The 20300-nt window shown below is 34.6% G+C and overlaps 2 protein-coding genes across 2 annotated transcripts in view; one reads left to right on the top strand and one right to left on the bottom strand.

Moving 5' to 3' along the window:
- Positions 1-60: 60 nt before the first annotated feature.
- LOC144439728 (radial spoke head 1 homolog) lies at positions 61-10958 on the top strand. Its single transcript, XM_078128963.1, has 7 exons — positions 61-194; positions 2261-2374; positions 3453-3558; positions 4290-4516; positions 4904-4975; positions 9411-9570; positions 10385-10958. The coding sequence occupies exons 1-7, from the start codon at positions 141-143 to the stop codon at positions 10540-10542; spliced, it is 891 nt and encodes a 296-aa protein (XP_077985089.1). The 5' UTR covers positions 61-140; the 3' UTR covers positions 10543-10958.
- A 1151-nt stretch (positions 10959-12109) lies between these two features.
- The window catches only part of LOC144439888 (acid-sensing ion channel 4-A-like), a 12977-nt gene continuing 4786 nt past the window's right edge, over positions 12110-20300 (bottom strand). Inside the window, exons 4-10 of the mRNA XM_078129119.1 lie at positions 19690-19808; positions 19172-19350; positions 18162-18318; positions 16315-16371; positions 13352-13691; positions 12593-12684; positions 12110-12216 (exon numbers count right to left, since the gene is read on the bottom strand). Of these exons, the coding sequence (XP_077985245.1) occupies positions 12110-12216; positions 12593-12684; positions 13352-13691; positions 16315-16371; positions 18162-18318; positions 19172-19350; positions 19690-19808 (1051 nt within the window). The remainder of the gene's footprint in view (positions 12217-12592; positions 12685-13351; positions 13692-16314; positions 16372-18161; positions 18319-19171; positions 19351-19689; positions 19809-20300) is intronic.

The following is a 20300-nucleotide window of genomic DNA, read 5'->3' as shown; positions in this document are numbered from 1 at the left end:
TCTCAAAACCCACCCCGGTGTACCTTTTGTTATGGTCCTTAGCAACGTCGCCTACTAGTTGTTTGCTTCATTGACAACTGCCATTGGTGTTGCAGCTCCTGTCGAACTTTAGTGAATTTTATCTCTAAAAACCTACAAACATGTCTGATTTAGGTTCAGAATACGATGAAGAAGACCAGGGTCCATACTTAGGCGTAAGTTTTCCCAGATTTATTTTGTTATGCAAAAAAGACGGTGCGTTTTCAAAACCAAAATATTGGTATCGTTGTGTTCCAACTAGAGCTTCTGGGATGTTCTCATCACACCCAATATCAGTTTTTGAGAGCAAATGCACAAATTGCATTAATTTTTATGACACAAATTAGTATAGTTTAGAGTCTCACCCAACAAAATATTAACATGAATGAACCAGACAACGCTTAGAGTGTACCATTGCCACTAACTTTGTGTGGTCACTGTCCCAACATTGTGTCATTACAATTTACATTAATTTTTGTTTATAGGTATCTCGTTAGCTCGACTTTATCAGCTTCTCGACGGAAAACTATATATTTCGAAGGTTGAAAGCCGAGAAATATTCCTACCACCCGGTTTAAATAATTTGAACGACCAGTTCACAAATGTAATACTATGACAAAGCATTCCGCTTTCAGTTTACATCACGTTTGTTTACTAAATTCATATCTCTAGTACAACTCGATAGTCAACATGTAGTAGTACTAGTAGAAGTTTTTTTGGACTGAATTCATTATAACTAAAATATCTTAAGTTATCCATTTCTGTACTATTTCTTAGTTATAGTAATTTTATATGGGACTTGTATACTGTTTCTATTTTGCTTGTTTATTTTTCATTTTTTTTATTTAAATGCTTGGATGTGATTTATAAGATTAACCCATATTACAATTCCAATTGTCTTTCATTTATTTGTCAATGATGTGCACTATCACAGGGCAGACATCATTATCGCACTTCACGTGAACCAAGACAGGTAAACGTAGGTTGTCACGTCATTGACGTTATTGTCAAAAAACATTGGTGTGTTTCCATATCAACCAGTGCATGCATATACCCCCCCCCCCATGAAAGACTTCCCCCTAATCATGCCCTGTGGTTCAATCTCCAATCCAATAATGTTTATGCCAAGACACCCCTCTGTGTGGATTTATAGAGGTTTGACCCCTTTATTTAGTATTCTATGGATTTGTCCATTTTAGTATTTGACAAATAACAGGGATGAGAGTTAAGATGCATCATGAAATATTTTCCTAAATTTGCATTATATTTCCTTCTAATAGCATGATGATGACCTTTTCAAGCACAATCAGAGTTCTCTGATGGGATTCCATGCTGTGATTACTGGGGGGAAAAAACATTCTAGAGGTCATGCATGTACAGAACATAGCCATACTACTTTGATGTATTGCTTTGGAAATTTCTCCTACCGAATTGCTATTTTCTAAAAACAGTGGCAGTAGTTTTGAAAGATACTGGTTTCCTGCTAGTATGCATGAGATGGTTTTATTGCTTATATTTTATAAATTTATACTTGTACATGTATGATACATGTAACTACAAATGTCATCTCTGAGAAAGGAATAGTCATTATTATAGATGTTATAGTCATTCCAATCTGATTAAAATCATTCCAGCATTATTTTGAACACGAGAGTGTATACTCAAAGTACAGGCAAAATTTGTTAGTTATTAGAATTGTATAGACACTAGTCTATATTCATTCCATCATTTTGAACACTAGAGAGTGTACTCAAATTGCATACAGAATTGTGATCAGTTACTACAACTATACATGTGGAAAAGTACAGCGAAAGCAGTCCCTCAAAATTTATGTGATCACCAATGTTTTGAGTTCATGTTCTTTAACTATAAGTGCAGGCACTATGTTAGTCTAGTTCCTGAAAACCGTGTTCCGATTTTACCCTACTTTATGTAGTGAAGATAATGTTGTGTAAAATTGGAACATGGTCTTCAGGAACTAGACTAGCATTATGTGTACACGACTCGCTGGTCATTTGTGATGTAATGTATATTTTGTACCTAGGTTTACATACAAATTTAGCACACTGAGCAATTCCCATACTTTTCAATAATGAATTAGACTATAAGAGTCATCATTGCCACATACAAGATTTGCACAACTAAGCAACAGTTACGTATTACTGAGTGCAAACAACATCACTTTAAGTCTAGTAATAGTGTGTATGTCTAATTTTTTATTTGTTCTTTAATTTATGGACAGGAATATGAAGGAGAAAGGAACGAGAAAGAGGAAAGACATGGTAAAGGAAAAGCAACATTACCCAATGGTGATACATATGATGGAATGTATGAACATGGCAAAAGAAGTGGCCCAGTAAGTACAGTTGGAGTTGTTAGATGTACCTGTATGTACATGTACATATAGTCTAGTTCCTATACGGTATCTTTACAATTTACACCCCCACTCACGGTATAGTCAGTTGTCAAAGTTGTTACTCTAGAAGTCCTGAGATGCCATTTAGAATTCATCCACAGTGGTCTAGTTAGAAACCACATTGGCATCCAGACTAACGTACGTATATATACATGTACAAGGATATACAATAAAGGTTGCATAATCTAATTACAGTCTAGGACTAGGAGGTTTTATTTATCTTTATTTCCTGTGGTGTTTATAAGTTTTTGTAAGTTACTGACCGGCATTGTATGTCTTTGCTTGAACGTTGTCTCAGAGAGTGTTCATTCATACAAATGTAGGGCAACCTGTCATTAAATTTTTAGATATCATTTATTGTCCATAAAACATGGAAATTTGTCTTGGCACCAGGCAAACATCAAACGTACGTAATAAAAGACAAGCCACACATACAGACACAAATCACCAATGTAAAACTGAAGGTATACAGCCAATTTCAAAATAAAAGTGCTTGCTTGTGCTACAGAAAAATGACTGAGAACTTAAGTATTAAAATTGCATTTACTCTTTGCCAAGTCCAAGTTTAAACGTTTTACAGCAGATGGAATAAAGGACTTCTTTTAAGCGTTCTTTCGAGCTCTGGGCTTCATTAGACGGCGACCCGATGGTAAATATTGGAAGTGATCATGTAGTGGGTGCAAAGAATCATACTACCAAACATAGGACAGGAAAATTAGGGTCAAAACTGAAGTTTCATCATTGTCTCAACTAAGAATGTTTTTTTCACTCGCCTTGGGGAACATACTTCTGTTGCCGCAAAGGAGGCATGCATTTTGAGAACAATGATAACCACGATGTTTCAAATTAAATGAATCTGTCATTAAATTTCTTGAGAGAATGCTATTGTAAATGTACTTTTGTAGAATTACATTAACAATTTTAAAACTTTTTGTACAGGTACATGTGTATATTGTGAATCACAAACAGTAATCAGAATTTCGTTTATAATAACTGGATATTTTCTTTCATTTTGTAGGGTGTCTATAGGTTTAAAAATGGAGCCAGATATATAGGTGAATACAGAGGAAACAAGAAACATGGCCAGGGTACTTTTATTTATCCAGATGGTTCAAAATATGAAGGTAAGTAAAGTTATCTAAAAAATTTAGATTGTTTAGAAAAAATACATCCAAACCATTGATACTGAAATTGGTTGACTCTGGGATATACAGTAATCCTGGCTTTAGAACAAAAGTTAAATTCAATACTATGATAATAATACTAATGATAATAATAATAATCTTTATTTATACTGGATAGTTCTTTAAGCATATAAACACTTGCCTCCCAAGAAGTCCAGTGAGGGCCATCCCTCATGGGTTCAGTGTTAATGCAGGAGGAAACTGGAGTACCCAGGGAAAACCTGCGTTGTTCAAGCTGAACGACACTCTTCTTACATACAGCGTGGTAAATTTAATCGAACCCTGAATGGGGTTCAAACCGCAGTGGTAAGAGGCAAGTGGTTTAACCACTCGGCCACCAACATCCCTATGGTATAATGATGTGCTATATGATATGATATTATATATGATATGATATGATATGATTTACATTAAGAAATACTGTCTGGCACTGTACAAAAGTAAGTCATAGGTAAGCTCTCCGGATTAGGTAAGTCTTGAGTCTTGCTTTGATGATTTTGTATAATGACAGGTTTTGAAATTATACAGGAATGTTATTAAAAATAACCAGTAAATTGAAAAAAATAATCATAATGTTAGATTTTACAAAAGGGTAGTTTTTATGAACAAATACTCTTTTAAATAAAATGTGTTATTAATATTTTTGACTGATTCTCGTTTTGATAACACAGGTAGTTGGGTTGATGATCAACGCCATGGTTACGGTGTTTATACATATGTAAATGGTGACACACTTGAAGGTGAATGGCAAGCCCATCAGAAACACGGCCAAGGTGTTTATACATACAAAGAAACAAGTACAAAATATGTTGGAACTTATGTCAATGGTAGGCGAGATGGTGCCGGTGAAATTATCCATCTTAATCACAAATACCAGGGCAACTTTTCATCAGATCATGTAAGTATCAAATTCTTGAAGAAGAAATTAAAAACAAGAGTTTGAATATGAAATAAATGTTTGCTTGACATGATTCTAGAGTTGAAATTATTGTAGTTATGCCTTGTGTGTGGACGATTATTTGCCATGCTAATCATATCTGAAGTTGAAATTATTAGGAAGCTTTTTGTGTCCTTGAAACTGAGTTCACCAAAGTTACAGACACAGATACAGATAGACAGACACACACCCACATACATACATACATACATACACACACATACACACATACATACATACACACATACACACATACATACATACATACATACATACATACATACATACATACATACATACATCACTGTTCTCTTTATAAACTTTTCCTTTCTTTTCTATCCACCATAGCCACAAGGGGTTGGAAAATATGTTTTTGACATTGGCTGTGAACAGCATGGTGAATATATACCAGTTGAACAGGTAAGTTATATGTGCTCAAGTTCATTTATTGAAATAAATGTATTAATAAGTGTGTATACAATTCAAATAAGGGAAAAGATAAATACACATACATGACAAGTAAATTGTCGCATCAGTGAAAAATGGTCGTACTATACAATATAATAAGATGTTATTCCCCAATGTTTTTCTTTATTCAGCAATGGGAAATACAAGTTGCCTAAGGGGCCTTTGTCACTACTCGTCTAGCGACTCATAGTGACAACCCTTAGGTCACAAGTATTTTCCGGCTGAATGAAGAAAAATATTGGAGAATAACATAATTATACCAGTGCCAATAATATCAAAGAAAAATCAGGGGGAAAGTAATCATGGCAATTTTTGAATGTTTTTACTCATATTTCTAACACAGCAAAACCAGTGACATAAACACACGTTGTCGTGACGTAGAATGACCAGAGTATACATTCCATATTTTTTGTTGAACTTGGATCATGCATGGTATAATAGCATATATGACCTATTTGCAGTGACGTGACAAAATACATACAAACATACAGTGATACAACACGACAATGTCTAGTAATGCTATAGCAACCATTTTGATTCAAAATCATCACTAGTTACATATTTCTTGGCTACAAAATATCCATAACTTAATTGTATTTTTATCCCAATTTTGATAATATTAAAAAGTATTTGAATAAAGCTAGTACCTGTAAAACGATAAATTAATGTTCAAAAGCATTTAAATGTAGGAATAAAACTATTAAAAATAGCTTTAGTTATACAGCTACTGGGAAATTTATAGACTGGTACCAGTCCCTTGGGAGATTTGTTTTGTCTCGTAATCGTCAAATGTTTTGAATTTGTTATTTATTTCAAATTTTGTGAAGTGTGGTTATTATAACTTTTTATAAAATATTACCAGTTACTAGTAGTCTCCCAAGGGGCTTAGTGGTCACCTGACTTTACAATCACATCAGGTCACTATTGTACTATTGCACATGTTAGTAACAATACATCACACACTGACAGTACAGGCATTTGTAATTAGTTACTTTGTTCAGTTTACTACAAACTCAACCTCCAGTCTAACAGTAAGTCACTTGAGGACGCAATAAAGTCATTACATTTATATCAACACTCCAATAATATTAAACTACATGTACCACTTTCGGTGTTAAGAACGGAATATCAAGAAAGCCATTTCACTATACAGTGGAAAGAGAGAAATTGTAGAAAACGACCACACATATACAAATGTAGTTACTAGACTACCGTCACACTAATATTATTAATATTTCTTCTTCCTATCTTCTCTTAACATAATAATTCTCTCCCTATTAACCTAATTAATAAAGGAGCTACCTGTAAGTTCTAACGAATCCTACATCCACATAATATCACATGAAAGCACAAATACATAGACTGAATTTGCTTCAATGGTATCTGCATGCATAGTGTATACAACTCACAAGGAGATAGAACAGTAGTAATCAAGGTTTCAGTTTACTAAGATAGATACATGCTAAATATTTTGTTGCAGCAAGTTGATATAAGTTATTGAGTGAATGTTGTTTTCTTATACTCAATGTAGGTTGCCTTTATTTTCAACTTCTAAGTTTTATGGTCTTACCCTATACATTTTTTGGGACATCCAGTGTTTACACTATCTTGATTACAGGGTGATTATATGCACACACCAGAGGCACTGCTGTCACCTTCTTGTATAATCTACCACATTCAACCACAATAATTTTAGTGTGTGATTGTCTTAGTAAGCCGAAACCTAAGTTGACACAGTAGTAACTTTTTTTTTGTCTTTGGGTTGGAAGGGGTGTAAACATAATGCTTTACAACATATGGCATGAGTACATGTTAACGTTAGTTAGAGCAGTGCATGCTGGGGAATACTTCACATCAAATATTGTAGGCTAAACAATTTTGGTACTTTGGCAACAAGTTATCACTTCTCAAGTGAGTGATAAATCTAAATTACAACAAAAAGGCTTCATAAGGCCATTTTTTACGACTTGGCAGAAATGCACAACAAAATGTACTGTATGAGACTCCCAGCGCAGGGTAGTTGAAATGTGGTGTCCCCAGACTCTTGTCTGGGTGGTCTTGTAGAAGAGCCCCCCAGTGGTGAGAGTCTGGGTAACAGAGACTATAACAAATAGGAATATTAAATCTAGAATGTAAATGCCACTGAAGATCACATTTTCACATAAATACACCTTTTCTGCACCACATACACATGTACACTGCAATATTTAATTAAATTACTGCCAGCAATTTATTTTTGAGAATTTTCTGTAGTTAAGAGATTGCCTGGATTATTCTTACTGCATGCTAAATTTTAATTACTATTATTTTGTACATAAACCATAATTTCATGTCATAATTATAATTTTAACATATTCATTTAGTATACCATTTTTATCTTACTATTTAAGTATACTTTGTTGTGTGATTGTGTGTGAGTTTACAATTTATAAGTTTTGATATAAATGTGCAAAATTTGCAAATGTTTTTTTTTGAATTTTTTTTTTTTTTGAATTTTTTTTTTGAAATTCGAGTAATTCAATGATGCAAACAAACCCAAAGTAATTAAAACTTGGAAAGAACCTGGTACTTAAATAGACAAAAGATAGAGAAGAAAAAATAAGCTAATACTACTTATACTTGTCTCTGAGTATAGGACTTTGTCTTTCCTATTAATTCTCATTACCTGAAATAGAATTTCACAACCTGAATGTGTCAAGAAAATAACAATCATTCGATTTCATAGTCGATTCCATGACTTCCACCCAATGCTCTAGAGATGCATAGATGTGTCCGTGAGAATACTGTAGGTCAACCTTTAAAGTTCTTGTACTATTTTGACCCTCTAGCTTGATGTAAAATGCTATTATAGGTACTGAGAATAGGTCAACCTTTAATTGTTCTATTTTGACCCTCTAGCTTGATGTAAAATGCTATTATAGGTACTGAGAATAGGTCAACCTTTAAAGTTCTTGTTCAATTTTGACCCTCTAGCTTGATGTAAAATGCTATTATAGGTACTGAGAATAGGTCAACCTTTAATTGTTCTATTTTGACCCTCTAGCTTGATGTAAAATGCTATTATAGGTACTGAGAATAGGTCAACCTTTAAAGTTCTTGTTCAATTTTGACCCTCTAGCTTGATGTAAAATGCTATTATAGGTACTGAGAATAGGTCAACCTTTAAAGTTCTTGTTCTATTTTGACCCTCTAGCTTGATGTAAAATGCTATAATAGGTACTGAGAATAGGTCAACCTTTAAAGTTCTTGTTCTATTCTGACCCTCTAGCTTGATGTAAAATGCTATTATAGGTACTGAGAATAGGTCAACCTTTAATTGTTCTATTTTGACCCTCTAGCTTGATGTAAAATGCTATTATAGATACTGAGAATAGGTCAACCTTCTTCAAGTTCTTGTACAATTTTGACCCTCTAGCTTGATGTAAAATGATATTATAGGTACTGAGAATAGGTCAACCTTTAAGTTCTTATTCTGTTTTGACCCTCTAGCTTGATGTAAAATGCTATTATAGGTACTGAGAATAGGTCAACCTTTAAAGTTCTTGTTCTATTTTGACCCTCTAGCTTGATGTAAAATGCTATTATAGGTACTGAGAATTCTGAGACAAGTAAGATTACAAGGCAACGATATTTATAGACGATAAGATACGTCATGTCACTCTGCTGTCACCGGCCTACTCTATCAAAGGCAGTGAAAGGGGTTGACCGATGTATGAGGGTGCCCCATCATGACATACCTTACAGACGATATTTACTAATTGATATGAATCTGAATAATCTACTCTAAGGATTTTTTTTTTTTTTAAATCAAATATGTTGATAGGGTTACCAAGTAAGTTGTAATAATGAAAGATAGTTATATGATTGATACAGCATGTACTGGTTTGACAATCCTAATTTGTCCTATATTTTCACTTTCTGTGTGGTTTAAAATTTGGTTTATTGATGAATGTATTGATTGGATGGATTCTGTCATCTTATTTCAGTTTATAGCATGACATTTTCACTAGATTTCACCCTCCACATAGGCAACTTTACCCTCAACAGAATCAATGTCGACTCAAAATACCTGATTGTGCATGAATATGTGTGTGTGTGTATTTGGAGGGGGGAGAGGTGGCAATAATATCAAGGAACAGGGTAAACCTTTGTTATTGATGGTTAAGCCTGAGTTACCTTATCATTTTACCAGCAATCCTCACCAAAATTATGGTAAAAGTAATGATATATAATCTAGGAAATTATGCCCATTTTACCAGAACCCACCCGACTTTCTGTTACCATGATTTCAAAACATTAGCAAAACAAAACTGACTAATGTAAAACTGTAACAATACTACTACATTTGTATAATTACTATGACCTTATACATCTTTTGTTTCTATAGCAACAAGGAGGAGAAACAGAAGAAGAAGAGCCAGTAACGGTGACAGTTCCTAAGTGGAAAGCTGGTAAAGTAACAGCTATTACATTAACAGTACCTGGAGAGGAACAAACACAAGATGGAGAAGCTGAAACTAAAGATGGTGAACAGCCAGCTGAAGGAGGTAAATTAGTTTCATTTATATTATACTCCCCTATCTTGATGTTTACATTATGTGTGCCATCCTTTGGGGTGCTTTTTGTAGCCTTTGCTTTGGTCAAAATTGGGGTTAGTTTTCTTTCAAGCTGAAGAGTCTAAAATGGGGTCCACTCTACATTATTTTCGATTTTGCTTGGTCTAAAACGTGGTCCAATTTCATTTACCAAATCATAACTAGCTGTGTACTAATTGCCCCTGAAATAATCCCTCCTGAGGAAACAAAATACAAGAGTGAAAACTACATTTTGCAAGCCACCATTTCCTTAAATTCCTACAACAGATGTCTTTTGGTCTAAAATTTGATCTGTGATCTAAAATGGAGTATTGATTTTTGGTCAAAATGGGATCTGGGTTTGGCAGTATTGGCCACACATCCCACCAGAGCTGGCCACTGGTACCGCACCAAGATTAATCTCCTGGTATATGACTTTTGCATCAGGACAGTACTTGCCTTTTGATTGGTAGATTTTTTTAAATGTATACAAAACAATGTCAATATAAGGACCCCAATAATTACAGTATGTCTCGAGATCGTGATATGGAATGCCAGCATACAAAGAATAATGAGACATACCTAAAATTACACAATAATCTACGCATACCCCTCTAATGCAAGATGTTTGAGCAATTTGTATTCATATATGCAAATTACAAACTGGTATTTAAATTTATGAAGACTGATTATTATCAAGGTAGAAAATACATAGGCCTTGTATCTTGCACTACATTGTCCCTATCCACCAGAACTGAAACATCTTGCTATATTTGTGATATCATAGAAGCTGAACAGCCCGCAGAAGGAGAACAGGCAGAGGATGGAGAACCACCAGCAGCAACAGAACAAGAAGGAAATGAAGTCGAGGAAACACCTGATGCAGGAGAGGAACCAGCAGCAGCAGAAGAGGCAGCAGACGATGCAGCAGAAGAAGGAGATTAAATAAATTCTGTTGCCATAGACATTGACCTTTAACCTCAAATCCAGGGACCTTTCCAGATGTATTCTTCATACCCTGGATTTGAAGTTGAAGAATATTTAAAAAGACACAAACTGCATCAAATTTATCACAACCCATTTGTACAGGAATACTTTCTCTTTCAATATTTGTACAGAATTTTTTTGTCAAACTTTGATTTTTTCATCAAACTTTCTCTAAGTGATAAACCGTCATAAAAGAAAAAAAAAACTAGTGAGTGTGTACAATAGTTGTTAGCCATTGTAACCTGGTTTCATTCATATCCATGTAGTCTAGGACTTCTCTACAGGAAGTATGTACATTTATATGTTATCGAAATCCTTGTGTATAATTATCTAAACTCATAATGGTAATAAAATATTTCTTTTTTTATCTGAAATATCTGTGCTTATTGTATTGTATTATATACATATGAGTCATGTATGTATAAGAACATTTATAATTACATATGAACCAGAGATTACTTACAACGATGCGCACACATACAAGTTGTGTTTGCACTGCAGTGCAATACTGAAAATATTATAACAGACTTGCATACATGCAAATAAGGATGCGATCATTTGTTACACACAAAAGCGTGTGCTCGCATAGTGTAATATTTACTGAAATTTGTTCTTTAGGATAAACATATGTAATAACAGAACCCCATGCCGTGTGAGTGCCAGGGGGGGGGGGGGGGGTACTCGGGTATTTGCACACATGCTTACAGTGTTTGTCCTAAACATTCACTCAGTATGCTCACTGTAAACATTTGTGCAGATACTCAAAGTATGCCACACTTGCACTTGCACGTAATGGGGTTCTGTCATAGAGTCCACTCTTCTTGTCATACATTGTGTATATTGTGCGTCTACTTCAAAACTATAATTCTATTAGTTAGAGTAGAAAGTCAATTAGTCCATGGAATGTGTTTGTCTGCTATTACAAATTATGATATCTGATCACTGTGTATATATGACTATTTCTAAGTTATCTATCTAATTTCTATAATAGAACAAATGTCAATGTGTTGATATGTTCACAGTGTGACACCATGTATTGATGTGTTCACAGTGTGATACAATGTTTTGATGTGTGTGTACAGTGTGATACAATGTGTTGATGTGTGTTCACAGTGTGACACTGTGTATTGATATGTGTGTACAGTGTGATACAATGTGTTGATATGTTCACAGTGTGACACTGTGTATTGATATGTGTGTACAGTGTGATACAATGTGTTGATATGTTCACAGTGTGACGCCATGTATTGATATGTGTTTACAGTGTGATACAATGTGTTGATGTTTACAGTGTGATACAATGCAGATATGTGTTCACAGTGTGATACAATGCAGATATGTGTTCACAGTGTGATACAATATACTAGTATTTATGTGCTCACAGTGTGATATAATGTATTGATATGTGTTTACAGTGTGATACAATGCATTGATATGTGTGTGTTTACAGTGTGATACAATGCACACTCTACTATAGGTGTAGATACTAGCTCCCTATATTTCAGTCAGTGCATGGTTCTGGTATCTAGGTTTTCTTCATTTTCCAGAAATGTATGATAAAGAAGTCGAGTATTTCCAGGAATGTGACAATACTGGCTCCAAAGAACAATCCCAATGAACCACCGATATCACCTGAAATGTACAATGAAAATCATGATAAGGTTAGACAGAAATGCAGACATAGATACACAGGTTGCTATGTGAATCATCTTATGTACTATAATCATATCCTCCCCTGCCATGGATTTGACAGGAGTAAAACAAACCATTTTGTTGTTATAGGTCTAGACCTGTGCTTTGAGGTCTGTGACGGAAACCACTATATCATCATCATCATCATCATCATCATCATCATCATCATTATTATCAACATAATCCATCACATTATTGTTATTGTTAAGTGGTGTACAGGTAACAATATTAATCGTAATTACCATATACATGATGAAAACAGCTTTTCTATTTTAAAATACATATTCAATAATATTGTTATATTCACATAACTTACATAGAAGGTTAAATGCTTCATAGGCCGGTTGCTGTGTAATTGTCTGAACTTTCAAGTCTTCAAAGTATATGGTGACCTCGGCTAGATTTGTCCTAAACCAAGACAAACAATTCAAGAAATGATAAAAACTACGAAACAAGAGAATGTTATGAAACATTAAAATAAAGTCAGATGATGTTGTGATTCTAAGGTTTCCATTATATTACTTTCAAGTTTGTCAATTACAGGATTTTTGCCATTTTAATTCTATCGTCACTATGTTGCAGGTTAAGCTATTGGACTAGATCTCATGCTAGATGTAACATGAAAAAATAGCATCACTTGACGTAATTACAATATAAACAGAGAGAGAAAGAGAGAGAGAGAGAGAGAGAGAGAGAGAGAGAGAGAGAGAGAGAGAGAGAGAGAGAGAGAGAGAGAGAGAGAGAGAGAGAGAGAGAGAGAGAGAGAGAGAGAGAGAGAGAGAGATGGCTGTTGAATTGGGTTGAGCTGTTTGAAAGTTCATGCAGCAAAATAATGTGTAATAAACGAAAAATAAAAGGGTCGGACTATCTTTTCGCATTCAAAAAAGGGACAACTCATTGATTTAGACCAAGTTCAGATGTTACAAATGAATAGCAGTAGGGTAAGAGAATCTACAATGACAATCTTGACAATGAACATAACTTTGACGTCAATGTTATAATTTGATGCATTTTCTTTTTAGAGGATAGCATTCTCACAGAACAGAATGAGTTTCCTATGTATAGATATACTAACCTCATAAATTCTTTGCACATATTCAATCGTTTCCTATATCCCATGCCACGGATTTCAGATGAGCCATTATCTCTGAATTCTCGTATTACTTCGTAGATAACTGGGAACATCATTCTGAAGGTTGGGATGTAGTAACCATGGAATAGGTTGTTCACGAGTTTGTCAATGACGTCAGACGACTCATTTGAATATGCAAAGTATTCACGTACTGTAGAGTTGATTGTACCCCAGGGTCTCTTATTTGGGTTCATGGTAGAGGAAAATGTCTGTTCATAACGTGTATTGTACAGATCAGATCCAACGTCATCATACTCAAATAGATAGTAATTCTCTAACAGGTCTGGCAAAACATACACCACAACAATATCTTTATATAAATATTCCCAAAGTGTTTCAGCCATTTTATCACAGAATACATCGTCATTAAAGAACTCTGAAATATTCCTACATCTTTCTCCTGCCGAACTGATAGTTTCATTAACTTGTGTGACTAGAGGGATTATGACAGATTGCGTCGCCCATCCGTTACTACAAAACAAAACATAAAAATAAGGTCAAGGTCAAGGACAAGGTCAAATACAGCGAAACGAGTAGAATATCTTACAACACAGGGACGGGTACTTGAAAGATGCGTCCATGTTTTATAGTTCCCGAGTGCCTACAAATAGTGCCAATAGCATTGTAGCTCAACTGTACACTTTATTTATTTTTTTAAATGCAAATGAGAATGTCAAACTCAAAGGGTTTCCAAAAGGTCTGGCTGATTTCTTTAAGACACAGTATATTTCCTAAAATCATCAATTTATGCAAATGATTCATTAAAAACAAACTTCATAAAGACGCGACGTGCGCATTATTTGATAAATGTACCAAAGTATATTAAATTTGAAGCTATTACTGGAGATCATTAACAATCATTCAAATTCAGCATTACAAGTGAAAAACGGGAAAATAACGGACTTGTCTCTTTTCATATCTTGAGCGTTGTCGAAAGATATAATCGAAGTACTGCCATTCCACTTTTCACCATTATGTTGTTGAAATGCTAAAGCAGAACTGGGAGCCCAAAAATGTTCTACTGTCAAAAATTCGTCTAGGCCTTTAAAAAAATTGTTTGGTTCCGGTTACTCGACCCCCCCCCCCCTAGTTTTTCACTGCCGACCCTCTAAAAGTTTTAGAGGGTCGGCAGTGAAAAAATACGTAAGCTTATTCCAGAAGAAAATAATGAAAATTGTGACGTCTCGTAAGAAGTAGTGGATGCGAAAACTGACATCAACTTAAAAATACACTATAAAACTGTTCTTTTCAGTCTGTAATGGCTGTACATCTACACAGAGCTAAAACTGAGCATAATTGAGCATAATCGGAACCACACATTAGTTTTGTTAGGCCCTAAAAGTTTTTAATGGAAAGAAAGAAAACCCACTCCTCATATTAGTTTACCTTTTCTCCTTTATGATTTTTTACGTAATTTCGATAGTTTCATTTTAATCTAATAAACGTAACTTTTAAACAAACGTCCCGCCAAAAGTAGTGTAACTAATAAATTGGAGGCTGCCATTCCTAATTACCATTTTATAACGGTTCATATACCCTTTCATTCAGCATCTGTGCTTCGAAAATGGATGTTGTCATGGGGACGGAATATAGTAGTGAAATTCCCCAGTCAGACACCCGTTCTTTTATCACATTAATTGCTGAACCTAATTGGGTGGGTTTTTACTCGTGTCACATATGATTGTTCATTTTGCACAGAATGGCATGGCTGAAAAAGTGCCAGAAAGCTGTAACTGTAGTGGTTTGTCAGACAAATTTGGAACTGTGTAACAATATAAAAGACCAAAACTTTGTCGTAGACAGTATACGGCATATGGTACTATTACAAATAGACCGATCTATGCATGCAAACGATTATAGTTGGACTTTGTGGACTGAGGATCGGCTGCCCAACTAAAAAATTCATTCCTTGATATGGTTAAATTTTACAAATAACAAAACAAACAACGATGACATCACTATAACATCACTATGACATCACCATGACATCACTATGAAATCAGCATGACATCACTATGAAATCAACATGACATCACTATGACATCACTATGACATCATTATGACATCACCATGACATCACTATGAAATCACCTTGACATCACTATGACATCACTATGACATCATTATGACATCACCATCACATCACTATGATATCACTATGACATCACTGTGACATCACTATGACATCACCATGACATCACTATGACATCACTATGACATCACTATGACATAGGTAGACACTAACAAGAGATATAACCCGAATGCCTTCCCGCATGACCAGCTCTGAAATCTATCTTCCATCTCTGAGCGAAAATGCGATGGATAGGTACTATAAGACAGTTTGGTATTGTACATGGTTTGTTGACACGGCTCGGCACAATTACACTCATCAGTCTTCAAAGATAGATTATCTTAGGAATGTAAAAGCACAAATAATTTTGTTCTGTGGCAAATTAATTTACTCTAAATAATATGAACGGGCCTACAGATACACACTATGTATACAAATTGCTAATTTAAAAAACGACAACATAAGTATGAATAAGATGATTGGACCAGAAATATTCAATGATTCATAAGTTTGCACAGGACTATAGTGTAACTTTATTTTGCTAGGATGAGTACCCTTTTCACTGATTTTGAAATACACTCATCAATATTTCATGTTGCTTACAATATATGTCACTTTAAACAATCGGGACAAACAAAGGTGACAAATGGAATCAACTTAAAGCAAAATCGCTCCCATCCCTACATACATACATACATACATACATACATACATACATACATACATACACACACACACACATACACACACACACACACACACACACACACACATACATACATACATACATACATACATACATACATACATACATACATACATACATATTACTTACACATGCTGTCGAAATAACAGGACTTTAGTTTTTTCATTGAGCAGAATGACGCATTACCTGAAAGGTAAAGTGACGATAAAGTAAGTCAAAATATAATTATTGGCAATGTCGAGTTCCCTAATCAAAAGTACGTCATCTACATATACAGATTGATGACTACATAAAACAATATCTCAAATTTAGCATTCGTCGCTATTGAATAACAACATTACATTATCAAAATGAAATATGTAAAACAGCTTGTGATCTCATCTAAAATATGTATGATGGATGTTAAATAACTACTTTTGCCATGGCAATATTGTCCCTCACGTCATGCACAGAGACAAATCAAATGTAAACATTGATGCGATGTATGCATGTAAACTGAAAAGAACCTAGCCAAATTGAAGACTTTAAAAAAAGGTCAGTTTTCTAGTTCTAGTCTCTTGGTTTAGTTAGAAATGCTATTGAAACTTTATCATTCGACTACTACTAGGTAGCCTACTTCACGTGATAGGCTAGTTCCTATACAGTATCGTTACCATTTACACCTCCTGTGCACTCACAGTCTAGTTCCTATATAGTATCGTTACCATTTACACCTCCACTCACATAGTCTAGTTCCTATACAGTATCGTTACCATTTACGCCTCCACTCACATAGTCTAGTTCCTATATAGTATCGGTATCATCTACACCTCCACTCAGATAGTCTAGTTCCTATATAGCATCATTACCATTTCCACCACCACCCACAAAGTATAGTTCCTATATAGTATCGTTACCATTTACACCTCCACTCACAATTTAGTGAAAAGTCGTTACTCTAGAAGTCGAGATGCACGAGATAAATGTAAATGCCACCCACACAGTCATTAACATCACGTCTTTGTTAATCAATCACAAAATTCTTACCAATAACACAGACCCTCGTAAAGTTGGTGTTTATTGGGGTAGTTACGTAATGTCCAAATATGATATATTTGTCAGCTCAGGCTGTTACTTATACACTGTTTACGTCACTATAACAGTTGGGGTTCACTGATTGGCTGAACAACTTTTGTGCTGATTGAGGGACTTTTACCAGACGTGGTTTAGAAAGACTATGCTCTTGAACATCTTACGTACATGTATATCTACCAAATGTCAATGACGTCACAGTTAATTGTTTCAGTAATTTGCATTTTTTTTTTGCAGTTTATAAACAGTGGGGGGGGGGGAGAATTCTGATCAAACCCTCATTATACAATATGGGTGTGTTCATATTGACTCTTACTGTCAATCAACTTGATACTATATTGTGATTGGCGCCACCAGCAGTTTGGTTGCGAGAGGAATAAGGACAGTTGCCATCGAAGACGTGAGTAGCGAGTAGTTACAAAGCGACCAACAACAGGACTGTTAAGACTATCCCATGGATATCATAAAATACTTAGTGGCATTCAAAAAGAGTCGGCATATTAGAAAACTAACAAGATGTAAACGGAATGCCTCTGTAAGGTCAACACCTTACACTTTTTTTTCTACACATACTGTTTGAATGCAAAATTCGGAGTTATAGCTATTATACATGATGTACCCTTTAAATAGTAAATCGGTTAAACGAATTTATATGAAATTTAAAGCTTCCATACATAACATGCTGCCTGATTCCGAAAATCATTAACTATGCAAATGACCGATGAAGATTATAAGCTATATCAACAACAAGTGCATTTCGTTACCATCAATGCATGTACTAAATTATCTGAAATTTAAAGCTTGTATTTAATGACATTTTCTAATTCTGAGAAATGAATATTTATGCAAATTACACTTCACAATTAAAAATAAAATCAATTGTCAATAAACCCATCACCACCTACCTGGCATATAAAAGTATCTACACCCACAGTCATTTATTACATAGTCAGTCTCACATTCAATCCAACATTTCGATAAAGAATATGCACCATCAAAATATCTTAAGTTATCTTCAATATTTTCTACACAGTCTCCATACGGTGCTCCCAGGTTTGACATCTGTTGTTACCAAGGAAACATGCATGATTTGCCAAGCTGTTTTACAAACGTTAATGCACAGAGCTAATCTATGTTTAAACATTCGACGAATTATCAAATGTTACAAAGTGTAGTCGTGATCTATAGAGCGCCCTCACCGTTTGTTCATGTTATGCCTTTGTTTCTATTATTCATTTATGCATTCCTATTTACGTTATCCACCTGTCGTTTGTAAGCTGTCCACCTGTATGAGTTCTTTGTAAGATTATAATTACATTTGTAGTTTCCAAGCTATTAACAACTTTAAATTTTCCAGGCTTAGATATACATTACATTAATTACCCCTTAATGACGATTTTGTTGTACCCATTCTCAATGTATGTGTTTCCATGGTACTGGTGCGACATCTTTTGTAACCATGGTGGCTTGATATTTTCCAAGACATTATAACTATTTGAATATCTAATCTATGCAATGCTCTTTTACAGTTTCATCAAACGTACACAACACAAAGTTTATACATTAAATATTCAAATATTAAGACACTGTCCTTTACTATATCTCTCCATATCACCTCACCTCAAATATATTATTTCACCAAAAATGCATTACATTATCACACCAGTCAATAGAACAGGAAACAATGGAACAGTTGCTACACCATGTAACCTTGCTAATTCAACAAACCCTGATAGTCCATTTTAAATAATACTGAAGTATATCTTGACTACTTGTTTTAAACTATGTGACACTAAACATATCTAGACAACTTTTTAATTGTATGCAAGTAACAAAATATATCTTGACAACTGATTTTAAATTAAGTTTAACTCCAAATACCCTGACAACTGATTTTAAATTAACCTTAACATACCTGTGTTTTCCTCAATCCAATAGAAGTAAAAGTTCCAGGTGAAATGGATACACCTTGCCCAGCAATATCTGGAATTTCACCAATGTCATGTACCATTAAACGAAAGCCAACATCACTTCCAGGTCCGAAGTACTCATCCTCGTTCACATATAACAAGAGTGTTAGACCGTAACGCTGTCCTATGATACAGAAATTAGCAAGGTGGATGCACACATTTTTTTCGCAAATCTACATTTTACATATGAAGAATAGTATCCAGCTCTTTGTTTTATTAGAGAATATTTTCGTTTTTCATCTCTTGTTAAACTATCTTCATGCGTTTTCTGTATTGCTGTCGTAAATGATATCAACAGCATACGATGTATTACATTTGCAAAGTAAATATACTATGGTAGATTTACATTCTTTGTGACGTATCTTATTTTAAATGACTGACTAATTAAGCAATCAACCCCCCCCCCTTCCTTGATTCACTGATCAAAAACTTGTGTTCCCTTAAAGACTATGCCATGACCTACCTGCATTGCTGATCTTCAGAATACGTTCCTTATTTCCATTGAAAGTGTAACACATGCCAAAATTTGTTGCAACTTTAGTAAAATTTTGAGGACCGCACGGTTTACCATCAAATGAACAACTATGCATATAAAAGCAAAGTGATATAGAAATAAACTATAGGTGTATATTTCGCTTACATATTACTTCATCCTTTATTTTCCCTTCTTACGTTGTGCAATTCACAAAGTTTTCATATGTCCAGTCTGTGCATGTGCCTGTGACTTCCCCATACACTGAAATATCACAGCTTAAAAAGTTGTTTTACCTTTGATTACAATACTTAGACGTCACGCTAGTTTATATAGATAATAGATGGGTAAGTTTGCTAAGAAACTGGATTGAACTGTTTCCATTGAAGACTTATGTATATTTACACAACGCCGCCAACGGTAAAATAGTGAAAGTACAAGTGTATGTACTACTGGAGGTGTTACAGTAAGTAAAAAAATGATGTATTTTTACACAAGGCCGTCAGCGGTAAAATAGTGAAAGTACAAGTGTATGTACTACTGGAGGTGTTACAGTAAGTAAAAAAAATGATGTATTTTTACACAAGACTGTCAGCGGTAAA

The sequence above is a fragment of the Glandiceps talaboti genome, chromosome 9, assembly GCF_964340395.1.
Source record: "Glandiceps talaboti chromosome 9, keGlaTala1.1, whole genome shotgun sequence".
Taxonomy (NCBI): domain Eukaryota; kingdom Metazoa; phylum Hemichordata; class Enteropneusta; family Spengelidae; genus Glandiceps; species Glandiceps talaboti.
This window is presented reverse-complemented; position numbering and strand designations above follow the sequence as displayed.

Bases quoted from the DNA above. Each gene is read 5' to 3' on its own strand.
- LOC144439728 (XM_078128963.1), top strand. From the start codon at position 141: ATGTCTGATTTAGGTTCAGAATACGATGAAGAAGACCAGGGTCCATAC. The intron at 195-2,260 runs GTAAGTTTTCCC...ATTTATGGACAG, and splicing joins ACCAGGGTCCATACTTAGGC to GAATATGAAGGAGAAAGGAA. The intron at 2,375-3,452 runs GTAAGTACAGTT...TTCATTTTGTAG, and splicing joins ATGGCAAAAGAAGTGGCCCA to GGTGTCTATAGGTTTAAAAA.